General features: G+C 37.3%; 1 protein-coding gene across 1 annotated transcript in view; it reads left to right on the top strand.

Annotated features, from left to right (window-relative positions):
- The window catches only part of LOC126827949 (hepatocyte growth factor receptor), a 45,240-nt gene that overhangs the window by 7,900 nt on the left and 14,910 nt on the right, over positions 1–22,430 (top strand). The window contains exons 2-7 of the mRNA XM_056102408.1: positions 4,264–5,445; positions 7,436–7,627; positions 14,426–14,560; positions 15,946–16,110; positions 20,639–20,787; positions 22,252–22,384. Of these exons, the coding sequence (XP_055958383.1) occupies positions 4,354–5,445; positions 7,436–7,627; positions 14,426–14,560; positions 15,946–16,110; positions 20,639–20,787; positions 22,252–22,384 (1,866 nt within the window). The 5' untranslated portion in view covers positions 4,264–4,353. The remainder of the gene's footprint in view (positions 1–4,263; positions 5,446–7,435; positions 7,628–14,425; positions 14,561–15,945; positions 16,111–20,638; positions 20,788–22,251; positions 22,385–22,430) is intronic.

Genomic DNA, 22,430 nt, shown 5'->3' with positions numbered 1-22,430 from the left:
ACCTTGATATACCATATTGTTACGCTATTTGAGAACGAACGGCGGCCATTTTGTCTGTCAATTTTGGGCCGATTTTCACGAAATTCGAACTCCGTCGTCCTTAGGGTGTAACGGTGATATAATAATACGTTTTTTTAAATCGGATAAAAATTATGATCTCTATCGGGTCCACAAGCTAAAAACGCAATTTTCCATACAATCAGGGACCATAATTCAGGAAGTTACGGTCCGATATGCGCGAATATCGAAAGGAACCAAGATCTTTGGGTTATAAACTTACATTTCAAGTTTCAACAAAATCGGATAAAAATTGTGACCTCTATAGGGTCCACAACCTTGATATACATGTACCATATTTTCACGAAATTCGAACTCAGTTGTCCTTAGGGTGTAACGATGATACAATAATACAGGTTTTTAAATCGGATAAAAATTATGACTTCTACAGGGTACACAAGCTAAAATCGCGATTTTTCTTACAAACAGGTATATGTCAAGGTTGTGGACCCTGTAGAGGTCGCAATTTTAATTCGATTTTGATGAAACTTGAAATGCATGTTTATAACCTAAAGATCTTGGTTCCTTTCGATATTGTCGCATATCGGATCGTAACTTCATGAATTATGGCACCTGATTATACGAAAAATCGCCTCTTTTAGCTTGTGGTCCCTCTGAAGGTCACAGTTATAATCTGATTTTAAAAATCGTTTGAATATATCACCGTAACACCATAATAAAGTTTGAGTTCAAATTTCCTGAAAATCAAACCAAAACTGTCGGACAAAGTGGCCGCCGCTTGTACGCGAAAGGTGTAAAAATATGGTATATTGAGGTTGTGGACCCTGGAGAGGTTACAATTTTAATCCGATTTTGATGAAACTTGAAATGCATGTTTATAACCCAAAGATCTTGGTTCCTTTCGATATTTGCACATATCGAATTGTAACTTGATGAATTATGGCCCTTGATTGTAGGAAAAATCATTCTTTTTAGCTTGTTCTCTATCCATCTCTCAAAAATGTGGGCATATTCAGCCTGGCAGCCGCTGGTTATCTGATCTTGTTAAAACTTTAAATGTAAATTTATAACCCAAAGATCTCGGTTCCTTTCGATATTTGCGCATATCGGACCGTAACTTCCTGAATTATGGCCCCTGATTGTACGAAAAATCGCGTTTTTAGATTGTGGCCCCTATAGAAGTCATATTTTTTATCCGATTTAAAAAAACGTATTATTATATCACCGTTACACCCTAAGGACGGCTGAGTTCGAATTTCGTGAAAATCGGCCCAAAATTGACCAACAAAATGGCCGCCGTTCATTCTCAAATAGCGTAAAAAATATGGTATATCAAGGTTGTGGACCCTATAGAGGTCACAGTTTTTACGTCCACTTTTTCATGTGGACGTATTATGCCGTCGCCCCTGTCCGTCTGTCCACAATTGTTTGTGGACTCTCTACAGGTCACAATTCTTATCCGATTTTGCCGAAACTTGAAATATAGGTTTATCCCCAAAAGATTTTGGCTGCTTTCGATATTGACATGTATCGGATCGAAACTTCATGGATTATGGCCCCTGATTGTACGAAAAATCACTTTTTTAACTTGTAGACCCTATAGAGGTCACAATTTTTATCCGATTTTGTTGGAACTTGAAATGTAAGTTTATAACCCAAAGATCTCGGCTCCTTTCTATAACTTCCTGAATTATGGCCCCTGATTGTACGAAAAATCACATTTTTAGCTTGTGGACCCTATAGAGGTAATTTTTATCCGATTTAAAAAAACGTATTATTATATCACCGTTACACCCTAAGGACGGCTGAGTTCGAAGTTCGTGAAAATGTTCAAACTTGACAGACAAAATGGCCGCCGTTTGTTCTCAAATAGCGTAAAAATATGGTATATCAAGGTTGTGGACCCTATAGAGGTCACAATTTTTATACGCCCACATTTTCATGTGGACGTATTATGCCGTCACCCCTGTCCGTCCGTCCGTCTGTCCGTCACACTTTTTGGGACACAATAACTCTCCTTCTAATTGAGCTAGAATGTTCAAACTTGGTGTAGGTGTTTATTAGGTCAATGCCTTGATGGAGTTCGAAGATGAGCATTTTCGGCTTAGGGTAAGCAGAGATAAGCAATTTGGTTGATGCTTTGGGACACGATGACTTTAGATCTAATTAAGTCAGAGAGATGAAACTTGGTGTATAGTTTTATTACATCAATACCTTGACTAAGTTCGACAATGAGCATTTTCTGCTTAGGGTAAGCAGAGCGATAAGCAATTTGATTGCCCGAGACTTTGGAACACAATAACTCACCTTCTAATTGAGCTAGAATGTTCAAACTTGGTGTAGGTGTTTATTAGGTCAATGCCTTGATGGAGTTCGACAATGAGCATTTCCTGCTTAGGGTAAGCAGAGTGATAAGCAATTTGATTGGTCGAGACTTTGGAACACAATAACTCTCATTTTAATTGAATTAGAATGTTCACACTTGGCGTAGGTGTCAATTAGGTGAATGCCTTGATGGAGTTTGAAGATGGGAATTTTCTGCTTAGGGTAAGCAGAGATAAGCAGTTTGATTGTTTGATGCTTTGGGACACGGTAACTTTGGTTCTAATTAAGTGAAAGTAAGGACACTTGGTGTATAGATTTATTATATGAATACCTTAACTAAGTTCGATAATAAACATTTTTTGCTGAGGGTAAGCAGAGTGATAAGCAATTTGATTGGTCGAAACTTTGGAACACAATAACTCTCCTTCTAATTGAGGTAGAATGTTCAAACTTGGCATAGGTGTCTATCAGGTGAATGTTTAAACTTGATGTATATGTAGATTAGGTGAATGTCTTGACTGAGTTCAATAATTAACATTTCGAGCTGAAGCTAAGCAGAGCTAATCAATTTCATTTGTCGATGGTTTGGGACAAGATAATCTTGATTCTATCTGATAGAGAGTGATGAAACTTAGTGAAAAAAATAAATGTGCGATTAATTAATATGCGTCATCTATTTATTTTGCAATTTCGGCGGGGGACATCAGCCTCACTGTTGGCTTGTTGCCAGAGTTATGGCCCTTGATCACTTTAAAGATTCTTGTGGACGCTCTAGAGGCTAAAGTTAATATCCGATTGACTTTAAATTTATATACAGAGTTGAAGACCATGAGACGAAGAAGCCTATTGATTTTCAGCTATTTCCGATAATTTTTTCCAGATTTATGGCCCTTGATCACTTTGAAAAATCTTGTGGACGCTCTAGAGGCTTAAGTAAATATCCGATTGACTTTAAATTTATACACATTGTTTAAGGTCTTGAGACGAACAAGTATATTGATTTTCAAAGAATCTTTATGACTTGAACAGCTAAATCCAAGATGTTAAAAGATTTGTATACTAAACATTAGCATGGGGCAGAACTTTATAAAAACTAAACAAATTCTAATGGTTTTCTGATAATTACTTAATGAGTTGTTACTCTTAATCAGATTTTAATGTATTATAAATGTTTCATTACCGAAAAAAGTAAAAATATGTTACAACTTAATGATGGTTGAGTTCAAATTTCATGAAAATCAGACCAAAACTGCCCAACAAAATTGCCGTTTCTTGTACGCAAATAGTGTAAAAGTATGTTATTCAAGGTTGTGGACTCTCTAGGGGACAGAATTTTTATCTGATTTTGATGAAATTTAAAATATATGTTTATATTTCAGAGATTTCGATTCCTGTAGATATTCGCGCATATCGGACGATAACTTTTCGGATTAAGTCGCCGGATTGTACGAAAAATCGCTTTTTATTTTTAACTTGTGGGCGTATCTTGCATGGCAACTGCTTGTTTCAGCATCACATTAATATGGACCTATTCTATTTCAGCAAAATGGATAAAATTGCCTACTATTAATAATATGTCTTAAAGATAGCTGAAATGTAAGCTCTGGATAGTTTGATGTTAATTATTTGGCGCAATCAGTAAAGTAGACATTGTAGTTAAATAAGCTACTTTCAATTTTATGGAATTGCATGGTTATGTGAGAATTTTGGAATAGTTTTGCATATAAAACATTTCTGGCATTTTTGAATTCATCGGATATAAACATCTGTCAAAAGAATCAGTTTCTGAATACAAGAAAAGACGACATAATGCACCTGAATGGCGAACCTTGTAGTAAAGCGCCACATATGGATTAATATGGAAAATGATGCTATTTTTCGCTAAATTGTACAAATATATTATTCATTTATATTTTTCAGATTGTTGGGTAAATGGAACTAGTTCAAACATTAAATATACTTCCATTCCTTTGACACATATTTAAAAGAATACTGAGGTAATGATTCAGTATGTCTACCTGTTACATTAACTCCAGTTATGTTGTTATCTGTGTATTCATTTTATTATTCAATTTAATTTGTGGATCGAATTGTTCAAACTTTATGACAGTTATAGAAATTGATGGAGAATCCACTCGGTTGCAGAAACTAATAGCTGATAATGAAACAGGAGAAATATATGTTGGGGGGCAAAACATCTTGGTTCAGCTTAATCCAGCACTTGAAATTAAAAACCAGGTGACAATAGGTCCAACAAATGATAACAAAAATTGTTTACCATTTCCTGAAAGTTGCCATGAACAAAGAATCAAAATGGCTAATGACGTTAAGATACTTGAAATTGATCATAGAAAGCGTAAATTGTTAGTTTGTGGTAGTGGACAACAAGGTCTTTGTCACATGCACAGTTTAATAAATATCACTAATCTGCAAGCCATGGACAGAACCACCATTACAAATTTTGTGGGAAGTCGTTCTTCTAGTGCAGCATTTTTTGGTTTGGTGAATAATATCAATTTTTTATATGTTATGCAGACCTATGATAAAAGGAACTTGAGTCTTTCACCACTACTGCTATCGACAAGAAGAATTGAACAGTTTAATCATGGTTTTAATATTTCTTATTTTGTTGATGAGCCGGAGCTTGATTTGTTTTCTGGTCTTGATGTACATCCGATTTTAAAACCAAACTTTTACATTAAAGCTATAATAGCTTTCAGCCATAAAGGATATGGATATTTTCTTAAAGTTCAGGAAGAAGATGGTATTGTTGTTACAAAACTTGGACGTGTTTGTTTACAAGATCAAAATTATTATTCATATTTGGAAACGAAATTGGCATGTACACGTAATAACTTTTTGTTTAATGTAACAACAGCTGCCCACATAGCAGACGAAAATTTATATGTGGCAGCCGGCAAGAATTTGAAGCAGTCTTATGAATATGATCCTAAAGGTGGATCTGCTGTGTGTCTGTTTCCTCTTTCTAATATTGAGTCACATTTTCAAGAAGTTCTGCTAGATTGCTACGAAGCTGGTACAGGTATAGAGCCATTTTGGATCTTTAATGCTAAAACGAAATGTAAACAAAACATTAAAATAGTAAGTATAAAAAAAGATAAACACAGATTGTCACAGATTGACTTGGTACACAGTTTGGCTAGGTACCTTAGTTTTTTTGGTTACAAAAAAGCAGTTTGCAAGTAAAATGGTAGATAGACCTATATCAAATCAACAATATACTTTTATATAGTAATAATAAACTGTTAAGTTGTTCAAAACAAATATAACTGATGCGGTTTCATTTTAATCCCATATACAAGGAAACATGCCCAACCATGTACCAAGTCAAACCTTGACAAAAGTATAAGGTGGTCCTTATTATGCTGAATTTTGAAAAGTTAAGGGGCTACCCTCAATTTATGTCGAAATAGATAAGAAATTTTTTAGAGGGTGCAACCATCTGTCAAAGTTCAAACAAAATGTAACTCTTTGGCATTTTTTTTTTGTGGAAAAAAGTTATACATGTTGTTTCCTGGTTAATTAGAATGGGAACATGACAAAAATGATATTTTTTATAAAACTACAGAAGTGATTCCAGTGTGTTATACAGAGGTTCAAAATTCTTTTATTTCTGTCCTGTACAAAAGGTACAAAAGCTGCTCGCCTTATATAAAATATATACAGGGATCATATGAAACTGAATATAAGGTTTTATTATTAGTTTTTAAATGTACAAATAACATTAGTAATCTTTTATGTTTTTATGAATCTCGTGGACATTTACAGTCTTTCAGTGATAATTTGCACCTTGAGAAAAATGCCAATCTTATCAGTTCGTTCTTTCGTTCGTTTCTGGAGTTTTACGTCCACTTCCACCTAAGGTGATATCGTAGACAAATCTTATCAGTTTCAGCAAGAAGGCTTTTGAAGTTGCTGTCCCCAAACTGTGGGTTACACTGGAAGCTAGAACAGAAGGGCTAGATGTAACGGCCTAGGAAAAAGACACAAATTCCCAGAAAAATCTTGATTTTATGACCAGGTATACATTACAGATTACCTGGTCACCAATATTCAAACCTCTGTATAAAACACTGGAATCACTTCTGTAGCTTTATAAATATTATTTTTGTCTTTTTCACATTCTAATTAACCAGGAAACAACATTTCCTTTCATGCCAAAAATATTTTCCCAAAAAATTTTCAGAAAAAATGCCAAAAAGTCACATTTTGTTAGAACTTTGATAGACAGTAGCACCCCCTAAAAGTTTTATACGCCCACATTTTCATGTGGACGTATTATGCCGTCGCCCCTGTCCGTCTGTCTGTCCGCCCCTGTTTGTACGAAAAATCACGTTTTTAGCTTGTGGACCCTATAGAGGTCACAATTTTGATTCGATTTTGTTGAAACTTGAAATGTAAGTTTATAACCCAAAGATCTCAGTTCCTTTCGATATTCGCACATATCGGACAGTAACTTCCTGAATTATGGCCCCTGATTGTACGAAAAATCACGTTTTTAGCTTGTGGACCCTATAGAAGTCATAATTTTTATATGATTTAAAAAACCGTTCTATTATATCACTGTTACACCCTAAGGATGACTGAGTTCGAATTTCGTGAAAATCGGTCCAAAACTGACAGACAAAATGGCCATCCCTCGTTCTCAAATAGCTTAAAAATATGGTATATCAAGGTTGTGGACCCTATAGAGGTCACAATTTTTATCCGATTTTGTTGAAACTTGAAATTTAAGTTTATAACCCAAAGATTTCGGTTCCTTTCGATATTTGCGCATATTGAATTGTAATTTCCTGAATTATGGCCCTTGATTGTAGAAAAGTCACTTTCTTTTTAGCTTGTTCTCTATCCATCTCTCGAAAATGTGGGCGTATTCTGCCTGGCAGCCGCTGTTTTTTTCTCGGTCTCCTTACTAGTCCTGCAGGTGTTACATGATACAGGTAACCAAGAGTAGAAAAAGTCTAATGATTGTTCCTGGCTCACATAAGTTGAGAGACCAGTGTCTTAACCGATTACTGTAGCATCACATTATTAAAGACTTGTTTTTAATTGCTTGATAACCTCTTTACAGGTACAGAAAATTCAAGATGGGACTACAGATAGTATTTGTAGTATTAAAAAGAGACGTGGAATTCAATCAGAAAAAGAGATGGAAGCTAATGGATTTTTTGACACAGATAAGATAATCCAAGCAGTAGCTTCTATACAACAACATGAACAAACAATTGTTCTATTAGGAACAGTGGATGGATTTTTGTTGAAGGTTTGTTTTTATTTCAATAGGCTGTTATATTAAGTTGAACCCCCTTTTCAGCAACAGAATTTTTTTTATCAGTGGCGAAAATTGATTTCATATGTTAGCTTAAAGGACAATATTGGTGTCAGTCATTAACACATATGTGATAGAACTAATTAAACACGTTCCAAATATAATTTTAACACAGAGATCATTGCTACGATAGCTGAGTAATACAGGTTTCCTGAATCGGAAGTGACGAACGCCAAAGGAAAACACGAGTCATACCCCAATATAACTGACTGATGTGACGAGTGATAACAGATACACGGCCGGATTTCTGCTCACTAATAATTCCTTCCAAGACCAAGAGTTGTTGTGTGAGACTGTGAGAGAATATCTGACAATTCATAAAAAGAATTGACTGCCACTAGATAAGAGAACACGAAAGAAAAACAGAAAAATCCGTGCATTACCATGTTTTTATAAGGTATTGAATGAATATAAACAAGGGAATGTACGGACTATTTCTATTTTTCTCGTGTTCTCTTATCTAATGACATTCAATTACTTTATTGAATTGTCAGGTATCCTCTTACACCAATATTGTCCTTTAAAATCTAATCTTTAGGCCATACAAAAAAATATTCTGGTTCTCCGATACTCACTCTCACGTCACTTTAAAAGGGACTCATGACCTGTTTTAATTTTAAAAAATAAAAACAATCGTATTTGTGAGCTCATGTAAATATTTTATGCTGGTTAAGAAACAAAACCTTGATAAATATTACTAACAATCATAAATGACACTAGATAATCATTTACCGTATTCTTATAAACAACATAATGATATAAATTGGTGAGAATTCATTAACAACAGTAGTGACTTGATCCTTTGACAAAATAAAAAGTTCACTCCCACCGTTTTTAGAGTCATCCACCCCCTTTGCCAACGTGGTTTCCCCTTGTCAGTGGTGCAGGATGAAGGGCCTGACAAGGACACCTATCTAGTCATTCAGATGGAACGAAAACCCAAGGTCCTGTGTATAAATTGGTGTTGGAATTTGATATAAGAGTAGGCCATAGTGCTGCTGCCCAAGCAAAATTTCCCTTATAGCACAATGTATGGTGTATGCCCATCTTCATTAGCCCAGTCGGAGTAGAAAAGTAGGAGTTAAGCCCCATTTCATTTCATTCCATTACAGTTAACTTGTATTCCAAATATACCCAAGAACATTATATTCACATTTAAAGTGCTTGATTTACAGACAAGGAGTAGGGTCGCCTGTCCAACCTCGTGGGTTTTCTCCGGGTCCTCCAGTTTCCTCCCACTGCTAAAGACCCCTAAGCGCAAGCGATTTATTGAAATAAAATTGAACCATGTGTTAGTCCCAAAATGACCTAGTTTGTGTCGAGTGGACGTTAAACCCCATTTCTCTCTCTCTCTCTTGATTTACAGAGTGGGATGCAAGATGTTAGAGTGTGTAAGAATACCCAGGAGATCAAAATAAAAAGCAAAATAAAAAAATGTAATAAGCACAATAGAACGTGCGCCAGTACAATAGTCTGCATATTAGTATAGTGTTAACATTGTTATAGACACTTGCGTCCAGCGAATCGGACTATGTAACTTACGCGCCTGCGCGGAATATATATATATAAATAACGAGCGCCATGTTTTGATTGCGATCTTATGTTTTGGTCTGTCAGTGATTAAAGCTGTTTACAACAAGCCTATGTTCCCTGTTACCCATATTCTCTCACTTACTGACGTGGTGGCATCGGCTGTGAATGTTTTCAAACCGACGGGCGCCTCACAAGCTCTAAGTAAACCAAATAAAGTAAGTTTGTCATTGTGTGTTTCTACAAGTCACGTAGACAGTGGACTATACGTACGCCATATTGACAACACAGGCCTTCATTTCTACAGTGATTAGTTAAACAGACGCTGAACAAAATGGCCAACACAAGGGCCCCAAAACAATGGTCGTTGACCGAACATGAAACTTTACCATCGTTCGAATCATGGCAGGCAAATACTTTGTATATTTTGACACTCGACACCAATTTTACAGAATTTTTAACTGAAGGTGCTACATGGACAAAGAAAACATCAGCAAATTCAAATTGGGGGTTCGCTAATGATAACAATCGAGTTCCCGAAGACTTACGCCGTACCGCTCAACAAAAAGTCCAAATGTTAGAGCTTATGCTCGGCCAAATAGCGAATTACGCTCCTATAATCTCAAGAAATACCATCATTAAAAACTCTTTATCTAATATTTGGCAGTCTTTAACATTACATTATGGATTTCAAACCACAGGTGCGCATTTTCTTGATTTCACAGAAATAAAGCCCAAGACTGAGGAAAGACCTGAAACTTTATTTCAACGGATTATGTCATTTGTTGAGGACAACCTGCTCAAACAAGGGGGTGGACTCACCCATCATGGAGACCCCATTCTTACTGATGAAGATATGTCACTGACACTCGAAAATCTCATCGTACTTTTCTGGCTTCGTCTTCTACACGAAGGTCTACCACGTCTTGTACGTCAGCGCTATGGCACAGAACTCCGCCAGAGAACACTTGCATCGATAAAACGCGAGATATCTCAAGCTTTGCCTTCACTTTTGGACGAACTAGCCACAACAGAAGAAGTCCGCATTATGAGATCAGCAGGGACACCTAATCGACGTGACAATAAACCCACTCAACCATATCCTAGCCGACATCCTTTCAAGTCAAGGGTCAAAATTTGTCCCTTGTGTCGACAATCTGGTAGACCAGAGTTTCAACACTACCTTAGTCAATGTCCATACTTACCCGACAAAGACCGTCCTTATCATATCATGTCCCACGAGTTTCTAAATTTGGATGATCCAGAAGCTAACCCAAGTTACCAGACAGATATCATTCAAGACGACCCCGGCATTAATACAGTTCGACAAATATCAAGACGCGTTGCTCTACGCCAATCACCATACCTCCATGCCTTTTTTAACCAGTTTCCTTTTCGCCTAACCATCGACACGGGTGCAGAAACCAACATGATTAGATCTTCTGTTGCTCATTACATAAATGCCACAATAAAGCCAAGCTCACAGATTGCTCTCCAAGCTGATGGCATTACACCATTGACAGTAGTTGGTGAGACTCGCCTGTCATTAAGTCATGGGCGTATACACTTACAACTTGAAGCACTAGTCGTAGAAGAGCTCAACGTCGATATTTTGGGGGGCCGCCTTTCATGACCTTCAACGATATTTCGGTCCGACCAGCAAGAAATCAGATTGTTATAGGAGATTCTACATATACACAGTATGGTGACAACACAAAAGGCCTTAACCACCACTCTGTGTGCGCTATATCCCATATCTTACGGGCCCCAAGTGTGAATACTACCCTCTGGCCTGGTGACTTTATTGAACTCGACACACCACACGATGTCCCTACAGATGACTACTTAGCCATTGAACCAAGAATGGATTCTCTGGTAGCGAAATCAACCCAGCAACTATGGCCCGAACCAGCTGTCATCTAGGCGATTAATGGTAAAATCAGACTTCAAAACACAAACCCCCAACCAGTTAATTTGCATAAACACAGCCCGAAGACGCTGGCGTTATTGTTGAGTATCTTAACCCATCATTCCTGATTAAGAAACTCGATGGAGGTAACAGGTTAGTTACAGCATTCGGAGAAGTCAGACAATATAGCAAGCCTCAGCCTTCCCTCATGCCTGACGTCGAATCAACTCTCCGAACAATAGCTAAATGGAAGTTCATTATCAAATCAGATCTAACTAAAGCAATCTATCAGATCCCCTTGTCACATTCTTCCATGAAGTATTGTGGCGTAGCTACCCCTTTTAAAGGAGTCCTCGTGTATTGTCGTTCCTCTGTGGGCATGCCTAGGTCCGTGACTGCGTTAGAGGAGTTGATGAGTAGAGTTCTAGGTGACCTGTTAACCGAAGGTGTTGTTGTAAAATTAGCTGATGACCTTTACTGTGGTAGTAACACGCCAGCAGAGCTGCTTGACATATGGGAACGCGTATTAGGTAGTTTAGTTAAAGCTAACCTCCGTCTCTCCGCATCGAAGACTCTAATATGTCCGAAAACAACCACAATTCTTGGGTGGATTTGGACTGATGGAACAATTAAAGCAGGAAAACACAGAATATCGGCTTTATCTACTTCGTCACGCCCTTCGTCAGAGGCCTTCGATCGTTTATTGGTGCGTATAAAGTATTGTCAAGAGTTATCCAACATTCTTCCGTTCTCCTTAGTCCTCTCGAGAATGTTATTGCAGGAAAAGACTCTCAGGAACTGATTAATTGGACTGACTCCCTTACCTCATCTTTCAAAGAAGCCCAGAATGCACTTCAGTTCAATAAACAGATCGTCCTGCCTCGACCTAATGACCATTTATGGATTGTTACTGATGGATCTGTAAAGATGACTGTTCTTGGCTCTACCCTGTATGTCTCTCGACATGGAAAACTTCATCTGGCCGTTTTTTTCAGCGCAAAACTAAAGAAACACCAAGTAACATGGTTGCCTTGCGAAATTGAAGCTTTGTCCATAACGGCTGCTATCAGGCATTTCTCACCATATATCATACAATCTACACATCAAGCATCAGTTCTTACTGACAGCAAACCTTGCGTTAAAGCTTATCAAAAGTTGTGTTGGGGTGAATTTTCTGCCAGTGCATGAGTGACAACCTTCCTTTCTACATAAAGCCGATACCATGCATGTCAACATTCAGCATCTTGCCGGTTCAGCCAATGTACCATCAGATTTTGCAAGCCGCAATGCCCCGGAATGTTCTTAACCCAGTTGCCAAGTTTGTACATTTATTACTGCTTGTGAAGCATGTGTCATCAGGTCTACGCTAACAGAGGATGTCTTATCTGGCAATTCCAAGATACCATACACAAGCCCATCAACATGGCAACAGATGCAACACGAGTGTTCAGATCTTAGACGTGTTCACGCTCATCTGACCCAGGGAACAAGACCATCGAAGAAACTTACCAATATCAAAGATATCAAGCGATATCTTCGAACAGCTTCAATTGGAAGGAATGGCCTCCTAGTAGTGAAACGCGATGATCCACTATCTAGTACACATGAATGCACCATCGTTCCACGTCAAGTCTTGGATGGCCTACTTGTTGCATTACATATAAAATTCAACCACCCTTCTAAGCACCAGCTAAAGCTCCTATTTCAAAGACACTTTTATGCCTTAGATATCGATGCAGCCATCGACTCAACGTCAACTAGGTGTCATCTATGTGCATCTTTGAAGAAAATCCCTGTTACTCTTCAGGAACAGTCAACATCTGAACCCCCTGAGCGAATAGGATTAACATTTGCCGCTGATGTTATGAAACGAAATCGCCAATATGTACTTATTCTCTGAGAGACAGTCACGTCATACACTACTTCGTGCATTATAGAAGATGAACAAAAGTCTACCCTTCGTTCTGCACTCATACAATTATGCATTGTGATGATACCTCTTGACACCGTCATAAGTATCCGAGTTGACCCTGCACCAGCCTTTAAGGGTCTTCTCAACGATCAACTCCTTCAGGAACATGGCATCACATTAGATATCGGCAGACCCAAGAATATCAACAAAAATCCAGTGGCTGAGCATGCAATTTTGGAACTTACCGAAGAATTACTTCGGTTTAACCCAGGTGGTGGATTTATTACTCCTTTAACTCTTGCCATCACCACCGCTAGAATGAATTCCAGAATACGCAACAGAGGACTTTCCGCGTGAGAATGTGGACACAACGTGATCAGTTTTCAAACGACCAGATACATATGTCCGATGTAAAGCTTATCCAGGACCAGCATAACCAGCGTCTTACTAATCATCCCCACAGTGAAAGAGCTAAAGCCCCTGGCCGACAAAAGCCTTCTTCTCCACCCGTCGAAACGGGTGACATTGTATATATCACTTGCGATGGTAATAAACTCGCTGCTCGTGATAGATATATCGTCATTTCAACCGACGGAAATGGGTGTACTGTTCGTAAATTTTCTGGTTCCCAACTACGATCAGCACCCTACCAGGTTAAAGTCACTGAGTGTTACCGTGTTCCTGACTCAACATTCACATTTCAGAGTCCAAGGTCAAGATGTGATCTAGAACCAGAGGACCCCAACGAGTTTGTTGGTGATATAACTAGTAATACACACACCCAAGGAGATACCAACATGCCTGTTTGTGAGATACCTCCTGTTCTATCCTTACCAGCAACACCTGACGAAACTTTGCTTAACACGGACCTTGAGCCACAAGTCATGCATCAATACACCTCACATAATGAAGATTCCTCTTATCAGTGTTCAAGTCGTCATTCTACTAGACTAAAGACCAAGCCAGTATTTCTTTCAGATTATGTGACTTAGTTTAGTTTACTACCTCGTCACAACTATTCGAGTAGAACTGTTTCTTATTGGTAGTGTACAATTGTTTTAATTTCCATTTTAAAGTTAGTTCTTTATTCCCCCCTGTATCACCAAACAAAAGATAAAGAAAAAAAGAAGAAGTGGTCATGCGAGTACAATGGTCTGCATATTAGTATAGTGTTAACATTGTTATATACACTTGCGTCCAATGAATCGGACCATGTAACTTACGCGCCTGCGCAGAATATATATATATAAATAACGAGCGCCATGTTTTGATTGCGATCTTATGTTTTGGTCTGTCAGTGATTAAAGCTGTTTACAACAAGCCTGTGTTCCCTGTTACCCATATTTACTGACAGTGTATATTTTTTAATATATTATTACAGGTACATAAATCTAAAGGACGAGAATATATGAGTTTATATCTAGGTAATACTACATCCCAACAATCTACAGCTATAGAATCTACTATGTATGTTGATAAAGATAAAGAAAGATTATATCTACTTACTGGTAATAAGGTAATTAGTTTCTTGTTGATTATTGGTGTCAATAAAGGACACCCTCCTTGATTTAATCACATGTAAAGTAAAAGAAAATATGCTTTCTCGATGATATTTTTAAACTGGTTTCAAAACACCAGTGCTCCTTTATTTTAAGCCAGAGGACCACACGTACCATAAGCCAAGTCAGTTTGACTAATTTGACATAATTTGACATAATTACTCAAGGGCACAGGGCCAGAAAAACAACTTACTGCGCCTGCCCGAAGCTATCTGGAGCCATATTCCTGAAGCAATGGCCCGAGAAATCCCTCTCTGGCCTTTGCTTGATTGGCTTCTGATACTTGAGCTTTTGTGGGAGTTTGTCTATTCTTCCCATTCAATCAAATCTATCCCAAGTACAGCAATGTGACAGCTCTTCGTTTAATCTGGGTCTTCCCTAAAACTTTAGACAGTGATTTAAGGCTTAAGGTATTAAAAATGGTGAAAGTATGTTCGTCTCCAAACAGTATTGTTTACATTGTTTTCGATTTGATAGCCTCGTTTGTCATGCAATTAGTTTTCTGCAATATTCTGATATGCACTGGTTAATTGGGAATACTAAAATCGTGAGTCATGACGTAACGTTATGTAAACATATTTGGTCCAATTTGGAGCTCTGTTTTAAGTGTGATGCTTTTGTGACGTAGTTAGCCATTGGTTGTTAATCGGACCATTGACATTGACCAGTCATAATTTGGAACAGAAATTTGCCCTCGATAAAGCAGTGTTTAGTGGGATTAGGAAAAATCAAACGAAACACTGCAAGGAGTATGTCTGGAGTCCACTTCGCATTTTAAAGCCAGCTGCCAAGATAAGACAGTTTTTGAAGAGGCCTTATCGAAGATAGTTTTTTTATAAGCTGTGATTTTAAAACTGGTTTATTTGAAACAAGTTTGCTATCAGATACAAAATCAAAATGGTTTAATGAACACCAGCATTTTTAAACCATTTTTTTTATTATTTTACCTAAGGATGTGTGGATAAATGACTTACCACAAACATTACATTTCAATTTTTTGTGTTTAACTTTACGCTATCTTGAAAACATAGATTTGATCTGATGTTATTATATTCAGAAGCGTAAGATTAAAGTGTATCTTTCAAACAAGATTTACATTCATCCATTTATAAAAGTAGTGCGTTTTCATCATGTTTTAATATAGTTTGATCAGTTGAGATGTTTTACATAGAATTGTCACAAGGGCAAAACACAGATTACAATGTAGATTGAAAATCTGAAAAAAAAATTAAATTGTAATTTCATTTATCTTATGCTGTATGATCAAATATATAATGGTTAATGGATTCTTTTCAAGTGAATGACTTTCATGTTTTAAACTTGTTTTAATCTTTTGTTTTAGGTTATAAAGTTTTCCTTAGATTCATGTGGAGTACATAGTGATTGTGATTCATGTTTATCAAGTTCAGATCCTCTGAGATGTGGCTGGTGTAGGGGAAAGTGTACAACATATAATGAATGTGATAATGATTTTAATCGTAATCAATGTCCACCTTCTCTTCATTCTGTAAGTATCTGGTACATAAATTAATAACACTTTAAAACTGTGATCCGAGATTTAATTGTCTGCAAATTTGAAATTAAAATGTTTAACTTTTCACAATGTTAGCTTTTTGGGGTTAGTAAACCATTTAAAGAATTTCATTCTTCCAATTTACGAGTGACTTGATCATCAAGACGATCACTTACAATATAACTACGACAAGTATAGGCTATATTTTGACTTTCTCCAACTCCTCCTTGTGATAGTGGATGAAAGGAGACAGACGAGGTGTTAAAATTGGCACAGTTTATTAATAACATTCCACACTAAATAAATTGTAATACACTACATAAGAACCTAACAAAACCATTGTTAGATTATCAAAGAAATAATAATCAACATTTTACAAACATATAAAGTAACAAAAAAAAAACCCAACCCCAGTATTGTTTATAATACAATTAAGTTGAGAAATGGAATGGTACTATAAAAATGTAAGCCCTGCCAATGACTAATTACCAACTAAAGCTGCACAGTTAAAGACCGTCCAAATTTTTGAATGACATGCAATCTGTTTGCAAATTGTGGATCAATATACCGATTTACTTGCCCAATATCCTATGGATTTTATGGTATCAAGGGGAATTCCTAATTTCCCTAACCATGTCGCTCAACCCCTTCGGAAAGAATGGCCCTTTATATTTGAATTCGTAAGGCCTATGCGATTGAGAGCTGCTGACAACATTGCGCGAAATACAGTGTAATTGAGGGCAGAACCATCCTTAATTAAAAAAAGTGGTTGATTAACATTTGAATGTTGTCGCAAGAGTAATAATTGACGTAATGCTAGAACAGGACAGAGGGAATTGCCTATATATGGCAAAATAATTTCCAGTTCCCTTTCCCGGAATTGAATAGTTTTTGTTTTGCGTAATTTAATAATAAAACCCCAAGAGCACTTAATTAGGTCAGCTAGACGAATATCTGACTCCGGGTTAAAAACGCCGGAGGGGGCAAGATAGCAACAATGCATGCACACCAAAAGGATACCTCAGAAATATTGCCGAGGTTTAGTGTTGATTTAATAGCTAACAAAATATCCGGAGTTATGGCCGCCACCGGTGTCTGCGCTACCCCAAGTGTACGTTTAACACCTTGTAATAATAAACTCAAGGAGTAGTCATTCACAATAGGATCTTCATATTTCGAAATCTTATGAATATGAGACACAATGCTTAAAGATTGTTGTATTGTGCAGTACTTAAAATGTTTATAATCAGATAGGTACACTACATAACACTGGATTGTTTCTGATGAGGCTGGCACTGGGCAAGACATTATTGAGTCGCAAAAATCTATATAGCACTTTATCTGTGACACATATGTTGCTCGCGTAGATTTCGCCCAAGCCTGGTCTTTGTATTGTAGTCCCTTTTGTAGTAGCCGCTGAATTAATCCACCTGGAAAAAACGAAGGATGGGGACATGTGTACTAAAAGCCTCTCTATTGAAAAAGGTTCGCACAATAACGAGGGTACCAACGCACATAATGTCTCATACTTGTCAGGTTTGTGTAACCTTGAACATGCGTCTGCTATGACATTTTTGGTACCTGATAAATGAATTGCTTTTATTGAACAGTTGCAGCATAAACAAATCCACCATATTAGGCGGCACACAATATTCGCAACACTATGTTTAGATGATCCTTTATTTATCCAAGAGACCGCACTTACATTGTCCGAATAGATTATCACACGTTTATTCAGAAACAAATAGCTAAGAATATCGCTATTAGTTCTTTAACGTTAATATGCAGAGGTAGGAGAGCTGGCAATCAAGATTCCAATTAACATAAAAATAATCCCCGTTATAATATCCCCCTGCACCTTCTGTACAAGCATCTGTTTGGACAGTTGTGATTGGACGGACATCTTGTATGATACAAGTACCATTAAACGAGTGCATAAAACTTAGCCACCATTGTAGGTCTTCAAAAAATTCCATAGATAACAGAACCTTTTGGTTATATAACGTAATTGAATCCTTCATGTCAATTATGCGTCTAAGAAATGTACGCCCACCACAAACAACCTGGGCAGCCCAGTTAAGCTTCCCCAGAAGGCGTTCCAATTGCTTTTTGCTGGCACGTTTTCTGCTAGAAAAATCCACTAGCAGTTCATAAAAGCTTTCAAGTTTGTCACTTGGTAATGAATATGTCATGCAAACTGTATCTATAAGTATACCTAGGAATGTGATTTGTTGAGTTGGACAAACCACCTTCCGCCAATTAATCGAAAAGCCCAATTCTCGAAGAAGAAAAAGTAAATGTATAAGCTTGTCACAACACTTGTCAAAAACTAAGAAATCGTCTAAGTAAGCAATGGCTGTGAAACCATAACGCAACTTGAGAATATCACACACGGCTCGACTAACTTTCTGAAAAATTTGCGGTGCTTTCTTACATCCAAACGGGAGTTTGGTATCACTTAAATACGTATAATCGGAATCTCCTTCAAAACGCCATTTTAAGCCCGTATATTTGTAGTTGGCAGGGTGGATCGGGACCGACCTGTAGGCAGCACTGAGATCGATTTTTGCTAGATATCCATTCCGATGGATATGTTTTGTTGCTTCGCGCAAGTCCATATATGAACAACTGCAATCGCTATCTACGTAATCATTCATAGCAGACCCAAGAGGTCTGCTGGCATCGTGTATTAGACGCACTTTATCAGAAGATTTTGGTATTGCACCCAAAGCACTCACAATTTTTGGCTGTTCCTCGGCTTTAATGTAATTGCCTTCAGCAATTTCGTCTAATATCTGTTTTTCAACTAGTTTATTAAAGTTTTGCACGGATCTTCAATTGTCTACCTCTACTTTATCGATAAGCGAGTCGTCGCATGTATCAATGATCGAGAACCCCTGTTCAATTCCATTAATAGTAAACTCTCTGTCCTTATAATCTGTAGGAAGCTGTCTTTCCCAGGCGGAGAGGCATTTTCCCAGTCCTGATAGTGGGGTCGCGGACAGAGAGTTTTTAATTAGTTTTTTGGATGATCAATAACACTATGTGGTCCAAAACAACTAGTACAGCAATGCGCAAGTTTACAATAAGAAAAATTGCAAGAATCTGTAGAATTATATTTACGACATATCTCCTTGCCCTCCGGGGTAAAGGGACCTTTACGCCTGTTGACACGTCCTTGAGACTGTTTCTGATGCGACATCTGATTAAATGTTGGCTTCGATATCAGTTGAAAGTCAAATATGTTGGATCGTGACGTATTCCAACGAAACTTGTTCTTTTGTTGCTCTTCTCGGTATTTCCTATCGTACAGCAAAACACTGGCTATAACATATCGACTGAATAACCGAAAAATAGTTTTTGTATAATCTAGATAATCCTGGATGCCCGACGTAGATATTTCACCATTTCGTATAAGTTCCTGCAGAATTTCAACTGCGCCAAAACCCCACTGTTCTATAGTAAGTTTATGGCACTCCCTCTCCCTTCTGCGGTTTAATTTAACACCTGAATTACTTAATGTCACCACATCGTCTCTAGCATCAAAGTTTATAAGAGGGTCATCCCATATATAATGGTGAACATAACGCGTAGATTCCTTGCTGGTGCTATGATTCGGAATAGAATTCGTACCTGTGTAACTTTGTCCCTGGCTATTACTACTTGAGGCTGGCGTTCCAAAACATTCATTTGTCTGCATATTTTGGCGACCACCACCACTATTCTCCATGTTTTCCAACCTCTTTTGGAGTACTGTTTTCTCACGAGTAAGCTCCATAATAAGTAATCTTGACTGTAAGTCTCTAATTTCTGCCTGAAGATGACTAGGACAAGGTGTTGTTGGGGCCGTTCCGCGACTGGCAGTGCGCTTGCCAGTTTTTCCTGTGTTTGCCGCTGTAATCGTAGCACCGACTGCAGTTCCGCTACCACTCGAACTCGAAGCCATTGGGGTCGACTGGAAACGCTCGTCCACAAAATGGGCACTATCCTCCAATAACTGATTTACATACTCTGCGCCTAACCTTTTTCCACGTTGTCGGCTTTGAGCCATGCCGATGAGATTTAAATTCAATTCGATTGATGCTCGCCGCCATGCACGAGGTACAAATTAACAGATAAACATGGTTATCCAGGCATTTACACAACATGATATTGGGGAACTAAATAATTTCCTCACAGTGCTTTACATAGTTGTACAGGACTAGGATAAAGATTTAGAACAGTTGTTTTTTTATTACGGGAATGCACATCTTTCTAAATACATTAGTGGTATAGATAATAGAGCGAAGGAGAGGGACACTGGCATTCAGATAATGTGCATTGCTCCCATAAATACATGTACATTAATGCTATAGATAATAGAGAGAAGGAGAGGGACACTGGCATTCAGATTGTGTGTTTTGTTACCATAAATAAACCTATCAGACTAGACACAAGATAGAGAAGTGTTGACCCTGAGATGATTGCCTACAGTGTAAACTTTATAGGACAAGGATTGTAGACCATTTCATTTATTTTCTAGATTAATCCTCTAAATGGTCCAACTCAAGGTGGAACTTTATTGACTTTGACTGGTCAAAATTTTGGAAGCGCAATATTAAAAGATAAAGCCAGTCTGACTGTTGAAATTTCTAAAATAAAATGTGACATTAAAAATGGGAATTCAACATGGTAAGGAAGTTTCATTTTACAAAATACCATATTACCAGTATATCATTCACTATGACTAAGTTTGATGATGGAAATTTTCTGCTAATGCTTTGATTTGATTGGTTAAGACTTTGGAACACAATAACTCTGCTTTTAATTGAGGTAGAATTTTCACACTTATATGCCGTTCAGACGCTTAAGTTGAACTGGGGCCTGTTTCACGAGATTTTAACAAAGATAAAATCCAAATTTTAGTAATTTGATTGGATAATATTAGATTGATTTTAGCGTTTAGCCAATCAAAATTGAAGTATCTACTTAAATTTGGATTTTATCTTCAGTTAAGATTTTGAGAAACAGGGCCCTGGTTTAAAAACCCCAGGGATCGTTAAACCAGTTTAACTTAAGCATCTGAACGCAAATATGGGGCAAATAAACCAGTTTAAAAACTCCAGCTCATGACCTGTCTTCGAGAAGGCTTTTTATTTTAAACTGGTTCATCTTAGCCATCTGAACGGGTTGGCTTAAAAAAAAAACCTGCTCCAGCTTGCTTTGAGCATGCGCTGTACGCAGTAAGTTACATTCCTGTGAAAATATTGGGGTCAGACAGTGCCAATGTTATCGAAAGCGTGCTAGAGCTGAATAAAGAATACGAAGCTACCCATGCGTAGTTAACTCTAACCTCCGACCGGAGAGGTCAGAATAGTTAAACTGGTTTGGCTTATAGTACGTGTGAATGCAACACAATGCTGTCTTAAAAACCCCGGCGATTATGAACTGGTTTAAAAATAAGTGTCTGAACGGGCTGTTTGTGTAGATGTTCATTAAGGTAATGTCATGACTTGATGATTAACATGAGCAATTTGATTGGTTGATGCTTCTAGACACAATAATGTTGATTTGAATTGAGGGAGAGTGATGATACTTGGTATAGTTTCACTACATCAAAACCATTCTGCTTTATCTAAGTTTATTGCTCAAAACTAAACAAAAAAAAATATGTTATTAATTAATGTGTCATTTATTTATTTTGGGATTGAGGTGGGGCACATTAGCATGACTGGCGTGTTTGGCTAGTCATGAGGAGACCCCTTAATGCAAATCAGTCACACATAAATCTTTTGTCACTGTCTTCTAAATCTAGTAAACCATTCACAGAGTTTTCTTATATTTTTAAGATTGTTTAGCATATTATTTTATTGACATTTTATAGCCCCTGTCAATGTAAACATATCAGTGTTAGTTTTTGAGATTTACTTCTTAAATAACCTTTTTTAAACTTTTTAAATAAATTTATTACTCTTTTGACTTACTGTTAAATCTGAATACTGTGATGACTTTTCCAGCCTTCGTGAGGAGCCACCGTCTATGTATTACATCACATGATAACAGGCTTTTTCTTTGGAGCAACTTCTGGTATTTTATTTTCAGCATTTGACTTTTTAGACTTAAGTGTTTTTACTGATAATATAAATTTTTAAATAGGTTAATATGTCGAACTGGTCCTGCTCCTGTACAACAGAGACCAGTACAGATAACAGTTACAGGTAGTACCACGTTTGGTAGAAGCTACCATGTAGAAGGCACTGATTACTCTGAACAATATTTCTCTTATCAGGTAATAAAACATTTACCCTTCAAAATAACTGTTTCATTGACTGTAA

Source organism: Patella vulgata, chromosome 7 (genome assembly GCF_932274485.2).
Source record: "Patella vulgata chromosome 7, xgPatVulg1.2, whole genome shotgun sequence".
NCBI lineage: Eukaryota > Metazoa > Mollusca > Gastropoda > Patellidae > Patella > Patella vulgata.
The sequence above is the reverse complement of the archived record's forward strand: the minus strand, read 5'-3'. Positions and strand labels throughout refer to the sequence as shown.